This window comes from Drepanopeziza brunnea (assembly GCF_022702325.1).
Source record: "Drepanopeziza brunnea f. sp. 'multigermtubi' strain 214-2 chromosome Unknown ctg3, whole genome shotgun sequence".
NCBI classification, from domain to species: Eukaryota; Fungi; Ascomycota; class Leotiomycetes; order Helotiales; family Drepanopezizaceae; genus Drepanopeziza; species Drepanopeziza brunnea.
In genome coordinates, this window is record NW_027094066.1 from 494,089 (window position 1) to 516,083 (window position 21,995).

Consider the following 21,995-nt stretch of genomic DNA (forward strand, 5'->3'; position numbering starts at 1 on the left):
GCTTCTCAACCAAGGCCTCAACACGACAAAGAACCGGGTTTCGTGTTGTCCTGGTAGCCGCACCGATGCTCCGTCACTTCACATATACCCCAGGGGTTGTTGCACTGCACTGCACTGCACTGCACACTACCCACCCGCCGGCCGAGCATCGGGGCGTTGCCAGCTTGTTTTGGAAGCGAAAAGAGAGCTCGGAAGGATTACGGGACCATATCGATATCGATACCGTATCGACATCGCGAGACGAGACGAGACGAGCCAGATTGTCGCACGTGACGTTGCAACCTTCCCTATTTCGGGATTTGTGTTTTACAGAGTACACGCACAGAGAGTTGTTGGTTAGTCATTCAAGAAGAAGCAAGCAAAGTATTTCTACGATTATTTGCTGGTGGTCGCTTCACCCTCCCCTCAACCCTGGAGCCTTTATTGAAAAAGGGCTCCACTGCCTCCAAATGCAGCATGTCGTCATGTGGAGAATGGTCCCTCGGGGATGAGTTCTTATGTAATTAATTGGTTTTCCTGGACTCGGGAAGGAATGCAACAATTCTTATACCTTCTCTTATCCCACAATTCGAGGAGTCCAAGTTCGTCTCTGTTCTTCGTCGTTCGCTCCGATGGAACGAAGTGCCGCGATGTTTGGGTGTGGAGACCATGAGTAATGAAAATTCGAACATTCTCCGGTGTTGAAATTGTCGAGGAGCCTGCTGACAGAGAGAGGATCGCGATCGAAATTATCCTTTGCTCCGGCAGAGAGAGTGAGAGAGAGAGAGAGAGAGAGAGCCTGGCAATTCATCCGCTCCAGGCTGATTCAGCAGACGACCTCCAGCCCCTTGCCTTCCCCCAACCAACTATGACGATGAGGCCAGCAGCATCGCAAATCGGATTGTTGGTTGATCGATTGATTGATCGATTGATTGATTCCTTGCATGCAGGTCTGCCTTTCTCTGCGCTCTGACCTCGTCCCCAGTTTCCCAATATAAAAAAAAATCAATTGTTTGATTGCTGGGCAACAATGATGGCTGGGCAACAAGTCAACGTTTTTTTTTTTGATTGCTGGGCAACAGATCAAAACAAATAAACAGATAAACAAATCAACAAATAACAAAAGTCAACAAGGTCCAAGCGCGCAGACTTCTAAGCGAGATCCAAGAGGCGGTCAGGATGTTAGGATGTGAGGATGTCAGGATGTGAGGATGTCAGGATGTCAGGATGTTGGGATGTTAGGATGTTAGGATTCAGCAAAAGTTGATTATTTGGACGTTCTCTCGTATTCCATTGGCCAGACCAGAAAAGTGTTTTTTCCTCTTCCCTGTTGCATACAGCAAGAAATTGAAATGAGGAATCCATTTTGGACCCACTTGCCGTGTGTGTGTGTTGTGTACGGAGTCCCTACTATACCTACCGGTACCTACCTGCGCCGGTTGCTACTGTACCGCTGCTCCGTACTGCCAGCAGGTACGAAGGCGAAAGTCAAAGAGATAAGTATAGAAAGACTCCAGGGAAGCCTGGAGATTCTGCAGCATTGGGGTCACTGGTCAGTGGGGGTGAGAGTTGATCGCCTTTCGTGGGTCCGATGCCCCTTTCAACCCGCCATCCAATTTCGCTCTCCCATCTCGCAGCAGCAAAAAAGAAATTCAGGATAGACGGGAGGACCCCGTAGGTCCGTAGGTTCGTAGCACGTCGGGGGAGAGCCGGCGTTTCGAAAACGTGACCTCCAATCGCAGACTGAAGACCGGGATCAGGATAGACGGCGATCGGCCAAGACTTGATCCACATAGAAACTGCATCTCCATCTCGCTTCTTCTTCCAGCCGCATCTCTCGATTGATCTCGCTGGACTTGACTTTATGCTTTGCCAATTCGGCAGCAGAAGTCAGCACAGTGAGCGCAGCAAGCTCGACATGCAGGCAACCTGGACGCCCAAGCCCATAGTGCCTGAAATTAGGGAAGGGGATGCCCGCTGGGGAAGCTGAGAGAGTGTAGGAGCTAGGGCCTTGGGGGCTGGAGCTCCCCGACTCCCCCATCCATCCTCCACCATAATAAACAAATGCGAACAGGCCACTGAATCAAAACAAATCCGAACGTCATATAAACAAAGGCCCTCTGCCTCTGTTTACCTACCCTTTCCCAACTCTGCCCTTTCCATTTCATCTTTGGTCCTCCCATCCTTCGACTTCCTTTCCGGACTCACTCACCCACCTTCATTCTGCTTCACTTTTATACTCGCTCGGCCTTGTAGCTCGACTCTATTCAGCACCTCGCCCAAGTCAGAACCCTCAACGGTCACCGAAGAACAGCTTATCGTCGGAAGTCATCGGCCCAAAATAGACACCAGCTGTCAGATTCCTCAATCATTTCCAATCAAGCCTTCCCATCCATTTGCGACCGCCTGCGACCGCCTGCGGCTGCAGTCCAGTCCTTCGTTCCACGATTCCACGAGCACGGCCGGCCACATTCTTCCTCCGAGAGAGCCTGCCCTACCTGCCCTCCCTGCCCTTCCATTCTCGCCCTCTCCCTCGCCAAAACTTCAGTCGCTACCCAATACCCGATTGTCGAGATACGGCCATCTGCCCGACGGCATCCGAATTTGTTTTTCCGGCCTGCGAAACTGAGATCGGCGCTTCCGCATATATTGCTTGTACCGGACAAGGATATTTCCAAGGTTGCACATCCGCCAGCTCCCCGCCTCTAGGGACCCCTGCCGTCATTTCATCGGGCCAGACCAACACGCGCCGCGTGTAGGCTTGACCACAATCCATCCACCCGGATTCAAAAGTCTTGTTTATCGCCCGGGTCTTCCAAATTTCGCTGAAATCCTCCCCAGCATTCTCGCGTGCTGCAATTCAGTATTCGCGCTTTTTGAACAATATCCAGCCTTGGTGCATTTCATTCCGGTTCAGCTATTCCTCGGGCTTTGCTTTAGTCGACACATGTCCGTTGTTGCTGTTGTTGTTGGGAACCGCGTAAGGGCTCGGTGTAAACAAATTCCTCATCTACACTGCCCCAGCAAGGGGAGCAGCGACGTCTGGATAACTACTTCACCCCACCATTCCGTATTGTGTTTACCCTGATTATCTTCCGATCCCGACCCATCAGTAATCACAAATCCAGCCCGGACAACCTGTCACCAACCGATTGGCACACCTTATCCTCCTGCAACAGGACGAAGACCGAAAGTCGAAGGTCGAAGGTCGAAACGCCAAAAGCCTGTCGGCCACGCGATCTATAGTCTACCGCTCCACTACTTCCTGCAGTGTACCGCACGGCGCCTCTCACTATTCGACACTTGAGATCCAACCAGATCTGAGTGCACAAACCTAAAGCAGCACGTATTTGGCACTGTCACATTATTCTGTGAAACCCTCGAAAACCTCTGGGCAGAGTTGAAGATCTCGCCAGAACCGACGAAAGAGTCCTTTGAACAGTCGTCGCTCAATGTTCCGCAGTTATCGTGGTGCTTTGGTCGAAGCCCAACACATTGTTTGTTTGTTATCATTCGTTTGAGTGTTCCATCAACGACACGCAACGCGCCACATCTTTATATACCTCTCACCCTTCCCAACCCTGTTTCACAGGACCGCGTCGCTCCATCCCTTTATTATCACTTACTATCAATCCTTTATCACAATGGGAGTTTCTCGAGCCTTGCCTTTCGCGCTCGGCGCACTGGCAATATCCAGTGGGGTTGCCATGTTAACTTTCGACATCATATTCGCCATCACTCTCTCCCGGAATTCCCCACCAGTGGAGTTGAAAATGGTAGCAATCGTCGCCTCGGGTACTAGTGCTGTCACGGTGGGGTTATTATTGCTGCTATTAGTACGAGAAATTCAACATCGCACCGGAGCTCAGATCCAGGACCTAGGCCGTGGGAGGCAGCACACATATTTGCTGGCGGCATTAGGGGGGGTTTTCGGTATCTCATCCGCAACTTCATCCGCGGTACTGTTGGGCATGGTGGCTCGTAGGACGCACGAACTTCCCGTGCGGACAATCCTGTCGAAGACCAAAACATTGGTCATTGTCGCATTTATCGTGTGGGCAATATCTATCATCGCGGAAGCAATGTTCCTCATCTGCATGATTATCATTCAACGGAAAGACAGCCAATATGACCAGGAGTACGGGCGTGACGGCGAGCCACAGAATCTGGCTGAGATGGTGGAGTCGGGCAGGCCACGACTTTTGAGTCTGCAAAAGAGCATTGCCAACCACGATTTTTCTTCAATAGGATCCCCGCCTTTGAGTGAGCGTTCGCGAGCCGATTCCGACATGTCTTCATTCCGCTTCTCATTTAAACAAGTTGTTCGACCGATCAGTTCGAAGACGAAACTCATTGCGCATAGCTGCAGGTCTTCGTACAGACCGCAATCGATTGTATCGAATAACGGAAGTCAGTGCGAGACAGTCCTATCTATCGAGGACGGATTCGACTCATGGGATACATCCGGTGTAGATGCGCAATCGCGAGAGGCTGTCGCATCAGCATCACCAACAACCCCACCACGCCTCCTTGAAACAATACCAGCTAGCCCTACGAATAGCCGGAGTGGAAGCCCCGTCTTCCCCTTAGATCTGGAGCCGCCTAGGACAAGGCCGAGGAGTCGAAGCTACAGCCCCGCGAACAGCTGTAGAGACCTTTCCAGGACGACACGGAATCAGGATACGGAAAGCATGAACAGCGAGGCACACATTCACCCATTGTTCCGTACAGACTCCCCAGCACCGCCTCCAGCTGCTACACCTGGCACAATGGTCACGGCAGCTCCTGGTGCTGGACAAGTCATCTCCGATCGTCAAAGTATCCGATCAATTCAGCGTATAAGGAGCGGAAGTCTTCCTTCATCTCCTGTCCTTGGACACTCGGCGAGCTTGGAAAGCATTCGCCAACATATCGAGCGCGAAGAACTGGAGCGATTGGAAGAAGTTGCAGGGCAGAGGAGTTTGACGCCTCCGATTCCTGACTTCATCTTGAAAGGTGTGCCCAGGAATACCATGCAGGTGTACAACTCGAGGAGGAAGCCCGCCGGGTTAGGTCCGTTGGGCGAAGTAAGGTACGCGTAGAATATGTTTGAGAGATAAGAGATGAAGGCTCAACGCCAAACGAATTTCCTTGTTAGAGTATGATGGATGAGTATGATGGATGATGGGATACCATGATGTTAGCGCGGCGTTTGATCCCACCTACCGATATACCTTAGTACATAAAAATAAACATAAAGACTTTCAAATAAAGACCTCAGGCTCAATCTTCTCTTGTGTCTGTTGTGTGATATGGATCTACCACCCAGCCTGCCTTATACACGTGCATGCGCCCGCCTTCTTTCATAGCTGTTATGTGCGTGCCCGTGGCAGATGTGCCTTTTCAGACAAAAGCTTCCAGGAACTTGCCCATATTTGGCCATTCGCCCCCTCGCTGTCGCACAGAGGCTATCTATTGTATTTTCGGCACTTGGATTATTTGTGGCTTTGAGATTCCTTGGGCCAGAGGCAGATAGCTGATAGTGGCGGGGGTAGCTCCTTGACAAGGATAACTGACGATGCGACAAGTGAATTGTGGGTGGGGGTCGCAATTGCACTGTAGCTTGAATTTAAGACAGTATAGACGGGTCCTCATTGGATATTGGGTGAGATGTTTGTTGAGGCTCTGTTGCTTGCGTTGGATGATGCAATTGAGATGGATAGACAGGGTGGGTGAAAGAGGTTGAAGTTGTAGTTGTAGTTGCAAGGCTGAGAAGTTGCGCGGTCATTCTTCTGCCTGAAGCTAAGTACTTAGCGCCCCACCATCCACCTTCCACCTTCCACCCAACACGAAATCACAACTCTCCCTCCCTCGATATTTGTGGCCTGAAAGTGGATCGAACTCCGTCCTTTTCGAATCAAAACTACATTCTCTCAAATCACCATCCCCATACTCGTTCTCATAAACCTGGTTCCACGCGCGAGCTGCTCCGTCACCACCATGAAGCTCACTTTCAAGGTACTTACTTGTGTTGCCCGCTGCGATCCTCCTCTTTACCCCTCCACCTCCACCTCCACCAGCGGGCATGTATGCTAACATGGCTTCTTACATTAGGACTTGAAGCAGCAGAAGTTCGTGATCGAGGCCGAACCTTCAGAGCTGGTATGCCTTCCCATGCCCCGCGACCGACGGCGACAAGATCCGCATATCGCCCAGCCATAGCCTAGCTCGTCGACCCAAGCTGACATGTCTACACAGATCTCAGATGTCAAGGAGAAGATTACCAAGGAGAAGGGATGGGAAGTTTCGCAGCAGAAGCTGATCTATTCAGGTTCGTGGCGCAACTTGCCTAGGCGCATTACAGCCTGCTTACACAAAATTCTAGGCAAGATCCTGCAAGATGCCAACACTGTCGAGTCGTATAAGATCGAGGAGAAGGGATTCATTGTCTGCATGATCACTAAGGTACGCGAGGAAATTTCTTGTTTTGGCAAAATCTAACATGCCGTGTCAGCCCAAGCCTGCTGCTGCAACTGCAAGCGTTGCCTCGAAAGCCCCCCCTTCTACCCCCGCAGCTCCCGTCGCCGCCTCTACACCAGCTCCTCCTCCAGCTCCAGCCCAGGCGAGTGCGCCGGCCCAAGCTGTTCCCGCTACACCTTCCCCAGCCGGTTCAGGTGCCGCTGCCGCTGCTATTTCCTCCACGCCAGGCGGAGCTACCTCTGGTCTTTCTATGGGCACTGATCGTGCTGCGCAAATCGCCCAGATGGAGAATATGGGTTTCGAGAGAACACAGATTGATGCTGCTATGCGTGCTGCTTTCTATAATTCAGAGCGTGCTATCGAGTATCTTATTAATGTAAGTGGACTCTAGTACTGTTTTCAATGTTCCGCTGACACGTTGACAGGGTATCCCGGAGAATCTCCAACAAGAGCAAAGAGCCTCAGCCCCGGCTGCCGCTCAACCTGCCGCCTCACCGTCTCCTGCTGCCGCAAACCCAGCTGCCGAGGGGGGAAACGCGCCGGTAAACCTGTTCGAGGCCGCAGCTCAAGCTGGAGCCGGTGGACGTGGAGGAGCTGCAGGTCGTGGAGGAGCTGCAGGGATTTTCGCAGGTGTTGGAGCTGGCGATGCCGCTGCTGGTGGATTGGGCAACCTGGATTTCCTCCGAAACAACCCTCAATTCCAACACCTCCGTCAAGTCGTCCAACAACAACCCGGAATGCTTGAGCCTATCCTCGCCTCCGTCGGTGCTGGTAATCCGCAATTGGCGCAACTGATCGGACAAAATCCTGATCAGTTCCTCCAGCTCCTGAGCGAAGATGCCGGAGACGATGCGCCACTCCCACCAGGAGCTCAAGCCATCAGTGTTACTGAAGAGGAGCGTGCGGCTATTGAGCGGGTAAGTGACCTCGATTTGATATCACTGAGATCTGCTAATGAACTATAGTTATGCGCTCTTGGGTTCCCACGCGATCTCGCTATTCAAGCCTACATTGCCTGTGACAAGAACGAAGAGCTCGCAGCCAACTTCCTATTTGAACAACCAGATGATGATGACATGATGCAATGAGAATATCGTCTGCCTCTTTTGCTTGTTTACTAGCGCCACCTATCTTCCCAAGTATTGAACGATTTTTTTTCCGAGTCTGCCTATCGGCTATACTCTTCCCACGTCATGTGAAAAGGTGTTGGGCCTTCACGACTGCGGCTCTTCGCGTTATTGATAGACCACTGGGTCTTGCTCGTTGGTTTTTCGAGCCTAGCGCATGTTCCCGAGCGAGATTCGGGTACTCTGCATGGTACTTTGGTATCATTGGTGGCGGATGGCGGATGGCTGGATGGGGTAGGTATGCAACGGGACTAACGTGGGAGGATACCTTTTGCATGCTACGTAATGAGCACACATCCATCAGTCTTTTTGCCATTTTTCTTTCCAAACTGTCCGAGATTTCATGAAGTGATTTTGCTTGCCAAGATTTTATCCCTCAGGTTTGTTTCGAAAACAGGCCAAGTGGAGCTTTGCATTAGGTTAGAGACTTGCTCTCTTCGCGCATCTTTTTCTTTACTTTTGTCTTCTTTCTCTTTTTCCCCTCACACTATGTACCATTTCTTCGCCCACAACCTATCATTACCTTTGGGGGGCATTCAGTAGTTTCAAACCCAGCCTAATTCTTTCCTATTTCAAACTACCTACTTTTTTACTCACATCTTGATCGTCGCTATCGCCGGATCACCAGCACCCATCTGTTTCCATCTCCCATACTCTATCCTACTACTTTTTATCCTTTACTGACGAATCCTATTCTTTCTCTCTACACGGGAGGCTACGAAGCCATCCTTTAGCCCTCGCGGCTCGACCAACTCGTGATTTGTACTCTTTTGGTCAACTCAAGAGCTGCGACCCGATTCATGAAGTCTCTTGCTGATTCATTTCGCTCGCTCATGGGGTTCTCCGTGGTAATGTTTTGGGGGTCTGGTAGTAAGTTGAACTCGTGAACTCGTGAACCAGTCTGATGTGTGCATATATATACATATATTCATATATATTCATAAGCAACGCTTACTCATGAGTTACGATATTTTTAAATTTCATTTCTTGATGAATTGGTAGTGTTATCTAACCGTTGCTAGCTAGCTAGCTAGACTAGCCCTCCGAGATAACGAATTTCATTTCTCAAAATCGGCCATAGGCGAGATTTTTCTAATGGATCGAGATTTTTGATGAATTGAGGGTGCCGAAGAGAGGCCTTTACGTAGTTAGTTACTTTCTTGGGTACGTTATGTAGTAGGTAGATGATTGGGTTGTGCCCCGCTCTCTCTCTTTTTAAGCATGAACCGACTCCTCTCGGCTTCGGCCCGGCTCGGCTTTTAGGTACGTTCTCTAAGTAGATATCTAGATATCTAGATATTGCCGGGTCCTTCTTGAGTTCAAAGAGGGGAGGGAGAGAGAGAGAGACGGAGAGAGAAGATTTCTATTCCATGTCTCTTCGCATACGGTATTCTATCCGGTATATCGTATTGTTATCACATATGCGTTTTGGATGCTCTGGTTTGGCTTGGTATTTTTGTAGTCATCTCTATGGCATAGGTATATCTGATTGACCTTGTCTTGTGATGCTGGGTAATTAGTTTATTTCCAACGTCAGAATTTTAGGTAGATTTGAAAGCAATTGTAGACGTAGAAGAAGTTATTGATGTTGTGATGTTCTGCTGTCTGCTGCATGTCCGATGCAAAGGTGAGACACAGTTTCTCCGCTGCAGCATGGTTATTGTCTGACCTCGAGAAGCACTGGCATACGGAAAACCTACAACTAATTCCTGGATATCGTCATCGTAAACCATCGTGTTTCTCGTCGTTGGACTAAGTTTATACTTCTGGACACTTCGTCCACGCCAAGACCTAATAAATGTATGAAGTGAAGATCCATGCATCGTGATAATCTTTTCTCCTCCAGATATTGCTTACCTACCGGTACTCGAGCGTGACATTATTGCAGCTGTAAGTGACTGCACTGTTCTGCTGACCCGGAACTCGACGTGATCTTGAGATGGAACATTAGATATAGGTATAGCTCAATACTACTTATAATAAATACCTACCCATGTTTACCATAATTATAACTTACTCCTTAACTCCTAAATGTAGGTACCGGTATGCTAAGGTATTCTCCACCACCCGGCTCCACTTCTCCTGGTCTCGTAGCCAATCAGAGGCTGCCGCTTGAACTGTCTCGAGCGACAGTGCGTTTTGATCTCCAGATATCGATATCGATCCTCAATCTCAATCTCAACTTCAATCAATTCACTCGCCGCCGACCCTTCACATCTTATTGTCCTGCCCCAAAAAGCTCAGCACAATAGTGGCCTCACTCGCTAACCAATCCAATTGTGGTTCCATCGCACACTTGCAAAGATTTTCGTCGCTCCAGACTTTCCTTCCTCCATCTTGCAACAACACCCTTTTCCCACATACACGAACCCATTGCCTCAATTGATACCCAATCCAATCACGAATGCCTCAAGTGTCATCTGTTCCTTCAGCGGATTTCTGATTATTACAGTTCTGCAACTTCTTCCAACCTCTTCGCAACTCGTCGTCTACACTTCTTACAGCAAGCAAGATGGCGCCAGCTGCAGCTCGTCACGAGACTGCACTGGATGGTGCTGACGACAAAACACTTATGCCCTATGGGACCCGAGGTTCTTCGAAGCGCAAAGCTGCTGAGATTAGTTCGAGTCCTTCTGCTCCTCCACCTGCTGTATCTGCTCCAAAGGCGTCTACTCGCTCGTCCAAGACTAAACCTGCAGCTCAAAAGGCGACTTTATCAACTGAGCCCCGCCAACCCCCGGAAAAGAAACGTCGCTCATCACCAACACTTCCACCCGATGATCTCAGCTCTCAATCTTTTGCAATTCAACTGGCCGATGGTCAGGTCTGCCAGGATAATTCTGTCAACGGCGATCATCAAATTCACTCCCCAATTCCAGAGGCGGGCGATCAAGTCCCAGGATCTTCGGCTACCCCCGGTCCGGATGCAGATTCACTAAGCCAACCCATTCCGGATGTCCAAGTTGATCCTCCCAGCGAATCCTCTGGCGATATCCAAGACTCTTCAATTCTAGAAGATGATGTTCCTGAGGCTGAGCTTGCCAATGGCATGGGCAATTCTGGCGCTGGTCGAGGCCGGGGACGAGGCCGTGCCAGTCCTAGAGGTCGAGGCTCATTAAGAGGCCGTGGTTCCAGAGGTGGCCGAGTCAGCAAAGCTACTGCAGTTGGTCGTGGTGGAAAGACCGTAACTCCATCTGCTCGGGGTCGTGGCGGTGGCCGAGGTCGTGGTGGTCGACGTAAGAAGCCTGAGGATCCTGTCATTGATGTCCTCTACAAGCGAAAGGCCGAGCTCAAGGCCCAGTACAAGGTTATTGCGTCTATGCAACGAGAAGCTTTGATTGCTCTTGCCGAAAAGTCACTCGAAATGGCCCTAGCTGATCCTTTTTTTCATGAGGCTCTTCCCGAGTTTGAGGAGGTAACCGAGGCTCTTAAGGGGGAGTTCGAGAAGTGCATAGCTGCAAACGACAAGGAGCTTGGGCAGAAAGCTGGATTGACGAAGCGTACTATGGAGTACAACCAGTATATTGTTGAGCAACAGTACAGAGTAAGTCTTCCCACCTTTCCCTTGCCGAACATAGCTGACCAGTATAGTTACGTATGGAGGAGCTTAAAGAGCAATACGAAGCTCGCCTCATGGAGCAAGCAAATTACATCTATTACAAGAAAACTAAAAACGAGAGAGATATCGACGAGATTCCTTTCCCCAATGGTGTAAGTGCTTCCATCATCTACTCCTGATCAATGTTCATGCTGACTTCGTACAGGAGGATGGGAGAATCGTGAAGCAGTCAGTCCCTCCCCCAAAGCGTGTGCATGGAACTGGACATCCATTCATGGATGTAAGCTTTTTCTCCTTTCCATAGCTGATTTTCTTCTAACACATTCTTAGCCTGGAAAAGCTGTCAGCAATGCGCGCAGTACTCGTGGTGACAATGACTATGAGCAACACCCTGCCAATTGGTGGGAGGCCAAGTCCAAAAAAGAAAAAGCAGCTATTCTCAGAAAGCAAGCTGAGAATGTTGCCGAGAGAGAGAGACTTCAACGCGGTGATAGACGAAAGAAAGGCGGTCGACAAGCTCTCTTCCAGCCCAACGCGCAACAAGAAACCGCCGAGGGCGGAGAAGCCGCTGCGGAGCCCGAAGACGACGCAGAAGAGAAAGCCGAGGAGGAAGTTGTTGAAGCTCCTGCTGAGTCTCTACCAACAACTGTCCCAGGCTCGCCAGATGATGAGGCCGAACCCAATGTAAACGATGATGCTGATAGCGATGCTCGGCCTCAAGACACAGATGATTATGGTGTCAGTATTCCCCACAAGAGAGTTCGTCGCGATCAACCACCACCTTACAACAGAATCCAAGCCAGTGCTCCCGTTGAGTTCGAGCCACATGAGATAGGTCTTCGCCAAACACACTACCAGAAGCAACCAGATGGGACTCACAAGAAACTTGGACGAGACATCGATCCTAATCCGAAGAATGGAAAAGTCTACTACGACCAGAGACAAGGCCGCTACAATGCCGGGAAGAACCAGCCAGAAGACCTCGACCAGGAGATTGTCGCTGCGCACAATCTACATCCGAGACTTGGTCTTCCTATTGCAGGCTCCGTCAACCCTAGACACGACGAATGTTCAGAACCATATTTCCCAAAGCCCACTGACTGGACTCAACCGTGGAAGAACAGTAACCCTGTAATGTTCGTTCACACCGCTCTCGATGGAACTCGCTCGATTTCACGAACATCTCGTTCGGAGTGGATGTATCGAGCTCAGAGAGCATTCGATCAACTCCCTGTAGCCGAGAAGATGGGCGACCTCCTCGACCGATCCGGAGATCGCGAAGTCAGACTAGTTACACCGAGCAGCATCCCATCCTCACCGATTGCCCGCTCCTCACCCGTTGTCCCTTCCTCACCTATTGTCCCCTCTTCACCCGATTCCCCCTCGTCACCGATTGCCCCCTCCCCGCCGAGAGTCATCGCCGCCGATCTCGTCAGCGCCGTTAACCAAGCTGCCGACGAGCAAGCTGCTGAAATTCTTCGCGCCACCGAAGAAGAACGTCTATCCCGCGCCCGAGCAGCTCCCCAGCCTATGTACTCACCCGGCCAACCACAGACGCCATACGTGAACTCCCCACAGGTCGCATACTCCCCACCCAGCGGCTACAATCCTCAGAACCTGGGCTTCTCTCCTCCGCAGCCAACACCCATGGGACCGCCTCCTATCCCCCCACCACGGTCGATCGGCTACGACCCAGTCCGCGACCGCACGTATCTTACGCCTTACATACGAGATCGAGTTTCTCCACCGCGCCGTCCAGCGGCTCACGCAACATTCGCCAACGGTGGGAATCTGTCTGAGCTGGCTAACGCCGCCGATTTCTTCGGGTCGAGACCACCGCGTGGTGCCTACGGAGCTCCTCTCAACCCGTACGAAAACATGCCCATGCCGATAAGCCAGCAACAGCGGCTGTCGGGGTTGACCGGATTCCCTGGGGGTGGAGTGGTTGGATTTGGTCAGCATCAGATGGGTTCTTACGGGCCTCCTCCGCCACCGAGTTCGAGGGGTGGTGGTGGTGGTCATGGTGGTGCGAGGGGCGGACGGGCTCCAGCGAGGGAACTAAGACCGGCTCCTCCGAGTGCGGGCGGTTCAGGACAGCAAGCACAGCAACAGCAACAGCGACCACAGCCACAGCCACAGCCACAGCCACACCAACCACAGCAACAGCAGCCTCCACTTCTGTACAGAGGTTGGCCTGGCTCTGGGTACGGCCAGTGAGAGCTTGACTCTGTGACTTGGTGAGTGAGCATGAACACCCCGGGGGGATTCAGACAGAGTGGAGCAAGCACGACTTTGAAGGAGTCAAATCTTCACTTTCATAAGAAATTGAGGAAAGAGTTGATCTATCAGATTGGAGAGAAGCGTCCCAGACGGAGAAGGGGCGGAATCTGCCCTTGGATCGGAGAAGAAAAGGAAGAAGAAGAAGAAGAAGTTGTATCATAAGGAGCTAGCTGGTTTTTCCCGCTCTTGTAATTCTAGGATGGATGAATGGATGGATGCCCTGGGGTGTATATTTTTTTTGGTTTGGCCTTTTCCCTATGCACTGCAAATATACAGGACAGACAGTAATTGCGAGGGGGTGGCCCACCTGTTTTCGTCTAGGTACTTGCAGTGAGGCGAAATCAGGTGGCCGCGCCTGACGATTAAGTTCTAGAATCCGTGCTACAGCGCACTTTTTTGCATTTGACGACGAGGATGGGGAGGGAAATTTTAATGATTTCATGGGCGAAACTGCCTTCTCCATTGTGAATGAGCTGCTGTGAAATTTTTTAACCCCCTTTTCCTCTGTTTTTTTTCTGCTTCTCTTCCTTTTTCTTCTGTGGTTTTTGTTTTGGTTTTGGGCTTGGGACTCTTGGCTTTGGAATATTGATTGATTGATTGATTGATTGATTTTCATGTGTATGCTCGCTCGAGGGGATGGATGGATACGTCCCAACAAATTTACAGGCGTTGTTGCATACAGGTCTTCGTCTGTCCGTCAGTGTTTCTGATGCATCAGTACCTACATGCATCAGTACAGAGAGTGCAGAAAGAATCGTGGGTAGATATTGGCTACGGACAGAGAGGACCAGGGTGAGGTTATATTCTTTCCTCTCTTTTTTGTTTTATATATATGTTTTCTTCTGTAGTGGTGTTGTGTATGGTGTGTAGTGAGTGCTTTCTTTTTATAGGGCCTGGGGTCGTACGTACTTTAACCCAGCCCGGCTCAACTCAGCTCAGCTCGGCTCAGCTCGGCTCGAACGCCTCGTCTCTCCCTTCAGTCAACAGGGTGGGGATGAGTGAGCCATGCCGGCCGAGGACTTACAGTAGGTATCAGTCATATATGCATGTATGCGATAATGCAACGAACGTGAGTCACTTATGGGTACCTATGAGGGAAGAAGAGATCCGGCCTGGTGATATCTGGGTCATGAATGATAGCTTGGAAAGAAGGTATGGATACCTATCTTTTGAATGGATTCTAGATGTACTGAATGGAAGTTCAAGCTGATTGAGGATGTTTGAGATGGTATTTTCAAAAAGGGGAGAGGCAAAGTAGGTTGATTTTATATTTTATATTTTTACTCGATTTGATGTCATCGCCTCGCATGCTTCCTTCCTTCAAGCCTGATCCAAGCCTGACTCATAAGGCGCCACAAGGTGGGGGGAGGAGGGGAGGGTTCGGAGGGTTCGTTCAACCGCCACCTCCCACCTCAACACCCCTGCTAGTTGTTGATCTTTTCGTGCCCGCTCCATCTCAGTCAGAAAATACAGAATTTAATACTTAAGCAGAGAACGACGAACCATATTCTCCAGCCGCAAGTAACCAGACGCGATACTCACGAACGCTCTTTACATACCCCCTACTCCCAATCCTACATCTCCCGACGTTCCCTTGACCTTGACGACAAACACAAATTCAATCAAATCCACCAGAGCTACAGCAGCATCATGGCGGTCCGCGCTCAATTCGAAAACTCGAACGACGTTGGCGTGTTCTCGACGCTGACGAATTCCTACGCGCTGGTAGCGGTTGGCGCGAGCGAGAACTTCTACAGGTACAATATGCTCCGATGAAAAGCTGTGCGGGAGGGCAAGATCCTGCAGGAGCTAATGGCCGCAGTGTCTTTGAAGCCGAACTCCAGGACGTGATCCCCATCTGCCATGTCACAATCGCCGGCACGAGGATTATCGGCCGCATGACAGCTGGGAACAGAAAGGGTCTGCTCGTCCCTACCAGCACGACCGACCAGGAGCTGCAGCATCTGAGGAATAGTCTGCCGGATGCGGTGAAGATACAGGTGTGTACCCCGCGCCTACTGGACCCCTCCAAAACATATATATATAGATAGATAGATATATATAATAGGCACATTGGAAAGATCTTGTACGCGAAAGCGAAAGAGCAATGGAGTACTGACACAAAAAACCAGAGAATAGAAGAGCGTCTCTCGGCCCTCGGAAACGTCATCGTCTGCAATGACCATGTTGCCCTCGTACACCCCGATCTCGAGCGCGAGACGGAAGAGATAATCGCAGACGTGCTCGGCGTCGATGTCTTCCGCCAGACCGTCGCCGACAACGTGCTTGTTGGCTCGTACATGGCCCTGTCTAACCAAGGCGGCATCGTGCACCCCAAGACCTCCATCCTCGACCAAGACGAACTCTCCTCGCTCCTCCAAGTCCCGCTCGTCGCCGGATCCGTGAACCGGGGCAGCAGTGTGGTAGGTGCCGGCATGGTGGTGAACGACTGGCTGGCGATTACGGGATTGGATACGACGGCGACGGAGCTGAGCGTGGTCGAGAGTGTTTTTAGGTTAGGGGAGGGACAGGGACCGGGAAATATCAATACGGGGCTGAAAGATACGATGGTGGAATCATTCTACTGATTACTGATTCTCGCTGGGATATTTGACGGATGGATGGTCGGTTGGACGGGTGGCTGAATTCTGCTGGGGCAATTTCCGTGCTCGGTGCATGCATGGCGTTTACGGCCGCAAATCTTTGCGATGAATTCATCTGAACAATATACGTATGGAAGTAAAGAGAGGTGGTATGTTGCAGGGTGCCATCACAATGGGACATTGAAATGCGACCACCTGCCGGTACTCTGCGTTAAATTCTCGTGACCATCAGGAAAATCCCCAGGCTGGACTCTCGAACATCAAGAATGCTCTGAATTTTATAACATAACCGGTGACGCGCCTAAACATTTTACCACGGGCAATGGTGGACGGGCAGAACAGACTTGTAGTCATAACCAGTACCATCACGTTTCAGTCCTCACGCTCTTCCCTAAGCGAGGGGCATCATCTCATCTCATCTTGTCTCGTCTCGCTCCACACCCTCTACCTTCTCTCCTCCACTCCTCCACTCCATACTCACAGTCCCTCACGCACATCACCCGCACCATCACCATCCAGCCTCAGTGGGAAAAAACCTTGCCGGCTCGGAGATGACGAAGCCAGAAGAGGCGTCGACGCTTGAGGGTCTGCCTGAGCCTGAGCCTAAGCCTGAGTCTAAAACAGAACTTCCCGTCTTGCGCCGTATGGAGGTTACTGGGAGTGACGGGGAGAGTGGGCAGCAGGGACTCGTGACGCGTGGTGAGATCCCGGATAGTGAGGCTGATGTGGAGGAGGAGGAGGAGGATGCTGCCAGTCCTGTTGAAAGCGGCGTTGGCGGGGACGTTGGTGATGGTGGGAAGGCTGGTGGCGCTTTGCTGGCTGAGGATCCGCTCGTCGATGATCAGGAGGCTGTCCGCACTCTTCGATCGTCGTCACCGGAACCATCTCCGAGCCGAGCAGGCACGTTGAAGGCTGCCGTGCAAGAGAAAGAGGAGACTTTCCCGGTCATCGACAGTCTAGCTACCCCACCCGTATCCACGACAGCTGAGGCCCAACCTTCGCAGGATATGCCGTCGGGGACGCCTGGGGATTCGCATCTCGAGGACGCGGTGGCTGTCATGTCTAATAATGGGGGTAACCTGACGCAGGAGATTAGCTCTTCTATTGAGACATCTGGGGAAAAATTCGTGGAGGAGTTAATCGAGCATAGGGAATCCCAGCTGCAGAGGGTTGAGATTCCCCCGTCTTCCGCCGAGGAGAGTGCTGACGAACTTGAGACGAGTGGGGCTAAGAATGTAGAGCAGGGCAGAGATGTGTTAATGAGCAATGAACCTGTCTCAGAGCAGGACACGATTGATCTTATCCGGGTCTCGTCGGAGGGTAGCTACGAGGATGGAACTATTGACGAGAAGATGGGCGCAGCTTCTATGCCACAGGTCTCCCTTACGGCTTCGGAAGAACAGGCTCCAAAAGCTCAGCCATCACCCGAGAGAAAAGTTATCGTTGGAGATGCTGAGGTGCACTCAGCCACTGTCACGAACCAGCGACCTGCCGAACAAGAGCAAAACCCGGATATTCCATTGTTAGGAAACAACACGGATGAAATTTGCGATAAAGAAGCGCACTCCCTTTTCTCTGGCCAACAATCTATAGCGTCAGGTCTGGAAGAGGTCCAAGTGCCTGAGATTCCGTCATCTGGGGATACAGCAGACGATGGTGCGGACGTCAAAATGCTTCCACTTCCGCTCCCAGACCACCCTGCGTCGCCACGCAAGCAAAAACAAGAAATTGGGGATTCAGATACCCAATCTACAGAAAGCAGGGAGGAGCCCGTCGATGTTGAGATGACGACAGAAATTGTGCCGGAACTCCCTTCTACGGGAAAGACTGTACCTCTATTGATCCCAGATAGCGACGAAGATGAGGATGAGCAGATCGTCGATGACCATTCATCTCAGAAGAAGGTCTTGGAGGGCGTCATAATGCCAGCTGTCGTACAGCCTTCTAGTGATCTGAACAAAAAGGGCGCATCACGAGCTACAGAAGTCGTATCTTCACTACGCAAGCCAGACGCTTCCCCCGTGAAGGCTCCAACCACGACGTCAAATAGCCAACTCAGGACATCGGGTGCGTCTTTCAAAGCACCAAGCACCACTGCCTCTCCAGCTTCATCACAGACCAAGCATGATGACACTAAATCCCCATCCCCGCCTCAGAGCTCCAACGACATCCTCCTCGCCGAGCTCAAAGCCATGAAACTCGCCTCCATCACGGCCCGCAACGCCTCCCTCGCAGCCGAAATTGTGGCCAAACGCGCCAAGTTGGAAGAGGTCACTGCTGAGCTTGCGCACCCTGCTGCCGAGACGGTGAGGCGGCACATCAAGCTACTACACGACTACAACGATATCAGGGATGTGGGACAGGGGCTTGTGGGTATGATTGCTGATAACCGTGGGGTGAGGATTGGAGAGTTGTATGAGGAGTTTGGGGTGGGTTTGAAGGATTGATCGCAAAGGGGGGGGGGGGGTGAGGAGGGCCGAAGGAGGTCTGGTTGCTGTTACATTTGTGGAGCTACTTTTTGGGGGTTAATGGAATGAAAGGGGGATCATATGGCTGGCTGGCTGGCTAGGTGTTGCTGGATGTAGTAGTATATTAGAGATACCCATTTATTTAGCATTTGCTTCGTTACCACGACAGCCATAGATCATGGTATTCATTGCCTATCTTATTGAATGGGTCATGATCCGCAGCACGAGATAGCTAGCTCACACAGATTCGCTTCATCAACTTAGCGAAATGTGATTGCAAGAAAGCACATGACCAATCAATAAAAGAGAGTATCGAGCGCGTCGATGCCGATCGTTCTGAGAGCCCAAGGGGAGAACTGGGAGCTGGTCGGAGAGGCTTGCGTTCATGGCGTTATGTTATGTTGGGGGAGCTTTGTGATGGGAGTACCTATGTGCCCGTCTAGGTGCGGTGGTGGTGGTTGGAGTGAGGATTTGGTTGGTGTTGAGATACCGGTACCGGGGTGGATCTGATTGCGCAAATCGCGTACCATCCAGAGTCTGAAACTTGGGTTGGCTTTAGCGCTTGCTTCCAACATATGGATAGCGACGAGAAAATAGGTAATGTATCGAGTCGAAATTACGCCCTTGGGCCCCGCGGGTTCTCGATTCCAAGTTGCAAGCCAGTATCGGTACGGTACGGTCACCCGCTTCGTATCGCTGAGCGCGATAATAGGAGGAGTATGGCTCGGTTAATAAGCCAGTGTCCATAGTGGATTGAAATACGCAACCGCTATACCTCCGTCTGCCGGTCTCTCACTCATTATTTTGTTCTTCCTCGGATTACTTTGTTTTTCTTCTCTAATTGTATTGTTCTCTTTTTCTGGCCAAAAAAAAGGGGGGCTTGGCAAAACCTGCCAAGTAATTAGCCCCGCTATACTCAATATCTCAATTTCAACCTCATCTTTCCGTTCCCCACCGCGCCAACGACAAAACACACACCTCTTGCCAAAAAAAGGTCTTTTTCTCCAGCCATGCTTCGGATCAAGCAGGAGAAGAAGAAGAAGAGCCCTGCTAAAAATGCGGCGTGTAGAAGCCAGACTCTGGTCCTCACGGCGCCCGCTTGCACCGAGGCCGGATGTGATGCGCCGTCACGTGAGAGCGAAGGCAACGACGAGAAGGAGAAGAAGAGCATCCCGCCTGCCGGTGATGCGGAGATGAAGCGAGGGGATACCTTCAAAGAGATTATCGCCGCGTGGGAACAGCAGCGTGCCCAAGAATCGAGAGAGCCCAAGAGCCCAGAAAATCCTGCCCCCTCGGCGCTACCAGAGCTGGCCCCGCCAGACATGCCTGCATCGGATTTCCCGAGGTTCGCCGAGGCAGTCGTCGCGGCGCTCAATTCGAACATAGACAGGTACAAGAAGCTGGTCGCGGATAATAAGAGGCTGAAGTCGGAGGTGGGGGACCTGCGGTGCCTTGTGGATCGGATGGTCAAGGCCGGTCAGGAAGTGGCGGATGAGGGCGACCGCTGCGTGGCGGAGAAGACGGCCGAGTGCGAAAACTGGAAGGAGAAGTACGAGAGCGAGAGGTGGGCCAGCCGAAAAGGGGACTTGCTGTGTGAGGAGCAAAGGAGAAAAATCCTGCAGCTGGAAGACGCAAGGCACGGCTTGGAGACCCGTGCAACAACGGCAGAAAACTTGGTAGGATCGTTGACCGAAGAGCTCACCGAGCTGAAGCAGCAGTTCGACGCCCCCAGGATCGATTGGGCTACTCATTTTGCAGACCTCTTGATGACTCGCGATGAACTCCTAGAACAGAAGAGTAAAACAGAGCAAGAGCTGCGGCATAAAACCGAGGAAGTAGAGTGGCTATGCGAGCAGGTGGATGAGAAGGAAGACGAGCTGCACGCCGCGGAGTATGAGCTCCTGGAATACCAGGTCTGGGTCGACGAGCTGGAAAGTCAGGATTGTGACAGAGCCGAGAGCATCGCAAAGCTGAAAGACCAACTTTCGCAAGCGGAAAAGAGATGTCAGGCGCTGACTGAGGAGAACGCCCAGTTCCGAGCATTCTCGCCAGCTGCCGAGACGGAGAAGAAGCTGGCGATCGCGAAGACGACCATTAAGATGCTGCAGGAGATGCAGAAGGAGGCATTGACGAGAGCGAAGACTTTGGAGGAAGAGGCCAAAGACGCGAAGACTAAGATCAAGGACCTTGAGTATCAGTTGGACCTCAAAGCACCACTGGTAGAAGTTGGAGCTGCTATTCGGAAGCGATTCATGGAGTTGTCTCGACGAGACAATCTTGGCTATCAGGGCAAGCTTAACCGAGACATCATCGAAAAGGGTAACGCCGCCGCGCATGGCGATCACCCTGCTGCGGATGCGGCTGTCTTTGGGGCAGGACTATGGGACCACAGGAAGGGGAAGGGCATCTTTCACGCCAACTATGGAATGAAACTTGATGATTATTTCACTGCAAATATTGACATTGAGTCGATGAAAGACAAGTTGTTGGAATTGAGGAAGATGAAATCAGGGAGACGGTCCAGACCTCAGAGACAGTGGATTGAGCTTCTGGGCAAAGCTCTGGTGAACATTGGAGACAAGAAGAGCCGAGGGAGCTATGACCAGGATGCCGTTTATGTGGCGTTAATGCATCGGTTCCTGGCCCTGGCCAAGGAGATCAGAAAAATAGATTCGGAGGAGGAAGATGAAGAGAAGCTCCCGTATACTGTAATTCCCAATCGTGCATTGTGGAACCCCGTACGTACACTGACCTATGGATTAGGCGAAGGGGAAAACGGGTTTGACATTTAGAGAGCAAGTCTGCATTCGACCTGAAGGGGAGCTTTGGCATGCCCAATATGCGGTTTGGAGTATTCAATACACCTACAAAGAGGAGGCTGTACCAATAGACTGGGGCTACGACGACGACGACGACGACGACGAGGACGAGGACGACGATGACGAGGACGACGAGGAAGACGAGGACGACGAGGACCCTGCTTTTCGGAGGCACGGAATTACCTATAGGGACGTGGCTAACCCATGGAAGCTGCCAAGAATCGATCGTAGCGCAGAGGAAACCGATGGGGATGAATTGCTAAGCCTGGAGTGGCCTGAACTTTGACCGAAGATATATGAACACACTAAGAGTATGCATGACTCTACACAATACTGATATGATATACAGAAAAGGAAGATACAGTAAGCTATATTTACTACCTTTCATAACTTGCATCAATGTACGTTTTGTCAAAGAGAGACTAGTTGACTGACGTGGGGGGCAGGGGGGAATACATGTAGATGGAGTAAATGTCTTTTCACAAGCCCTTTAGGATATTCTTGACATATATCAAGAATCTCCTCTCCATAAGATGCGTATCGATAGATGAACAGGATTTTCCCGTGTTCTCGTTGCGGTGATGCGTCGTCAAGGCATGCTGATTATAGGAAAGCTGGGCAGGTGGATGAGTACAATAAACTATTTCTATCTCGGTAATTAGCAGGATGATTTCGATGGGCGGATGTTTGTATAGAAAAGG

General features: G+C 51.2%; 6 protein-coding genes across 6 annotated transcripts; all 6 read left to right on the forward strand.

The window, feature by feature from the left end:
* Positions 1-3,623: 3,623 nt before the first annotated feature.
* Positions 3,624-5,060, forward strand: L3040_002319 (uncharacterized protein; the record flags this gene model as incomplete). Its single annotated transcript, XM_007289782.1, has 1 exon — positions 3,624-5,060. One exon carries the CDS (start codon positions 3,624-3,626, stop codon positions 5,058-5,060), a length of 1,437 nt encoding a protein of 478 aa, XP_007289844.1.
* Positions 5,061-5,958: 898 nt separating this feature from the next.
* On the forward strand, positions 5,959-7,526 carry L3040_002320 (uncharacterized protein; the record flags this gene model as incomplete). The annotated part of the gene is made up of 7 exons (XM_007289781.2): positions 5,959-5,976; positions 6,073-6,120; positions 6,217-6,289; positions 6,344-6,423; positions 6,473-6,814; positions 6,864-7,355; positions 7,404-7,526. 7 exons carry the CDS (start codon positions 5,959-5,961, stop codon positions 7,524-7,526), a joined length of 1,176 nt encoding a protein of 391 aa, XP_007289843.2.
* A 2,551-nt stretch (positions 7,527-10,077) lies between these two features.
* L3040_002321 (uncharacterized protein) lies at positions 10,078-13,341 on the forward strand (the record flags this gene model as incomplete). The annotated part of the gene is made up of 4 exons (XM_007289780.1): positions 10,078-11,109; positions 11,157-11,276; positions 11,330-11,404; positions 11,455-13,341. 4 exons carry the CDS (start codon positions 10,078-10,080, stop codon positions 13,339-13,341), a joined length of 3,114 nt encoding a protein of 1,037 aa, XP_007289842.1.
* Positions 13,342-15,054: 1,713 nt separating this feature from the next.
* On the forward strand, positions 15,055-15,992 carry L3040_002322 (uncharacterized protein; the record flags this gene model as incomplete). The annotated part of the gene is made up of 3 exons (XM_007289779.1): positions 15,055-15,161; positions 15,227-15,404; positions 15,537-15,992. 3 exons carry the CDS (start codon positions 15,055-15,057, stop codon positions 15,990-15,992), a joined length of 741 nt encoding a protein of 246 aa, XP_007289841.1.
* Positions 15,993-16,558: 566 nt separating this feature from the next.
* On the forward strand, positions 16,559-18,454 carry L3040_002323 (uncharacterized protein; the record flags this gene model as incomplete). Its single annotated transcript, XM_007289778.1, has 1 exon — positions 16,559-18,454. One exon carries the CDS (start codon positions 16,559-16,561, stop codon positions 18,452-18,454), a length of 1,896 nt encoding a protein of 631 aa, XP_007289840.1.
* Positions 18,455-19,485: 1,031 nt separating this feature from the next.
* On the forward strand, positions 19,486-21,756 carry L3040_002324 (uncharacterized protein; the record flags this gene model as incomplete). Its single annotated transcript, XM_007289777.2, has 4 exons — positions 19,486-21,183; positions 21,239-21,487; positions 21,644-21,657; positions 21,741-21,756. The coding sequence occupies 4 exons, from the start codon at positions 19,486-19,488 to the stop codon at positions 21,754-21,756; spliced, it is 1,977 nt and encodes a 658-aa protein (XP_007289839.2).
* Positions 21,757-21,995: the final 239 nt, after the last annotated feature.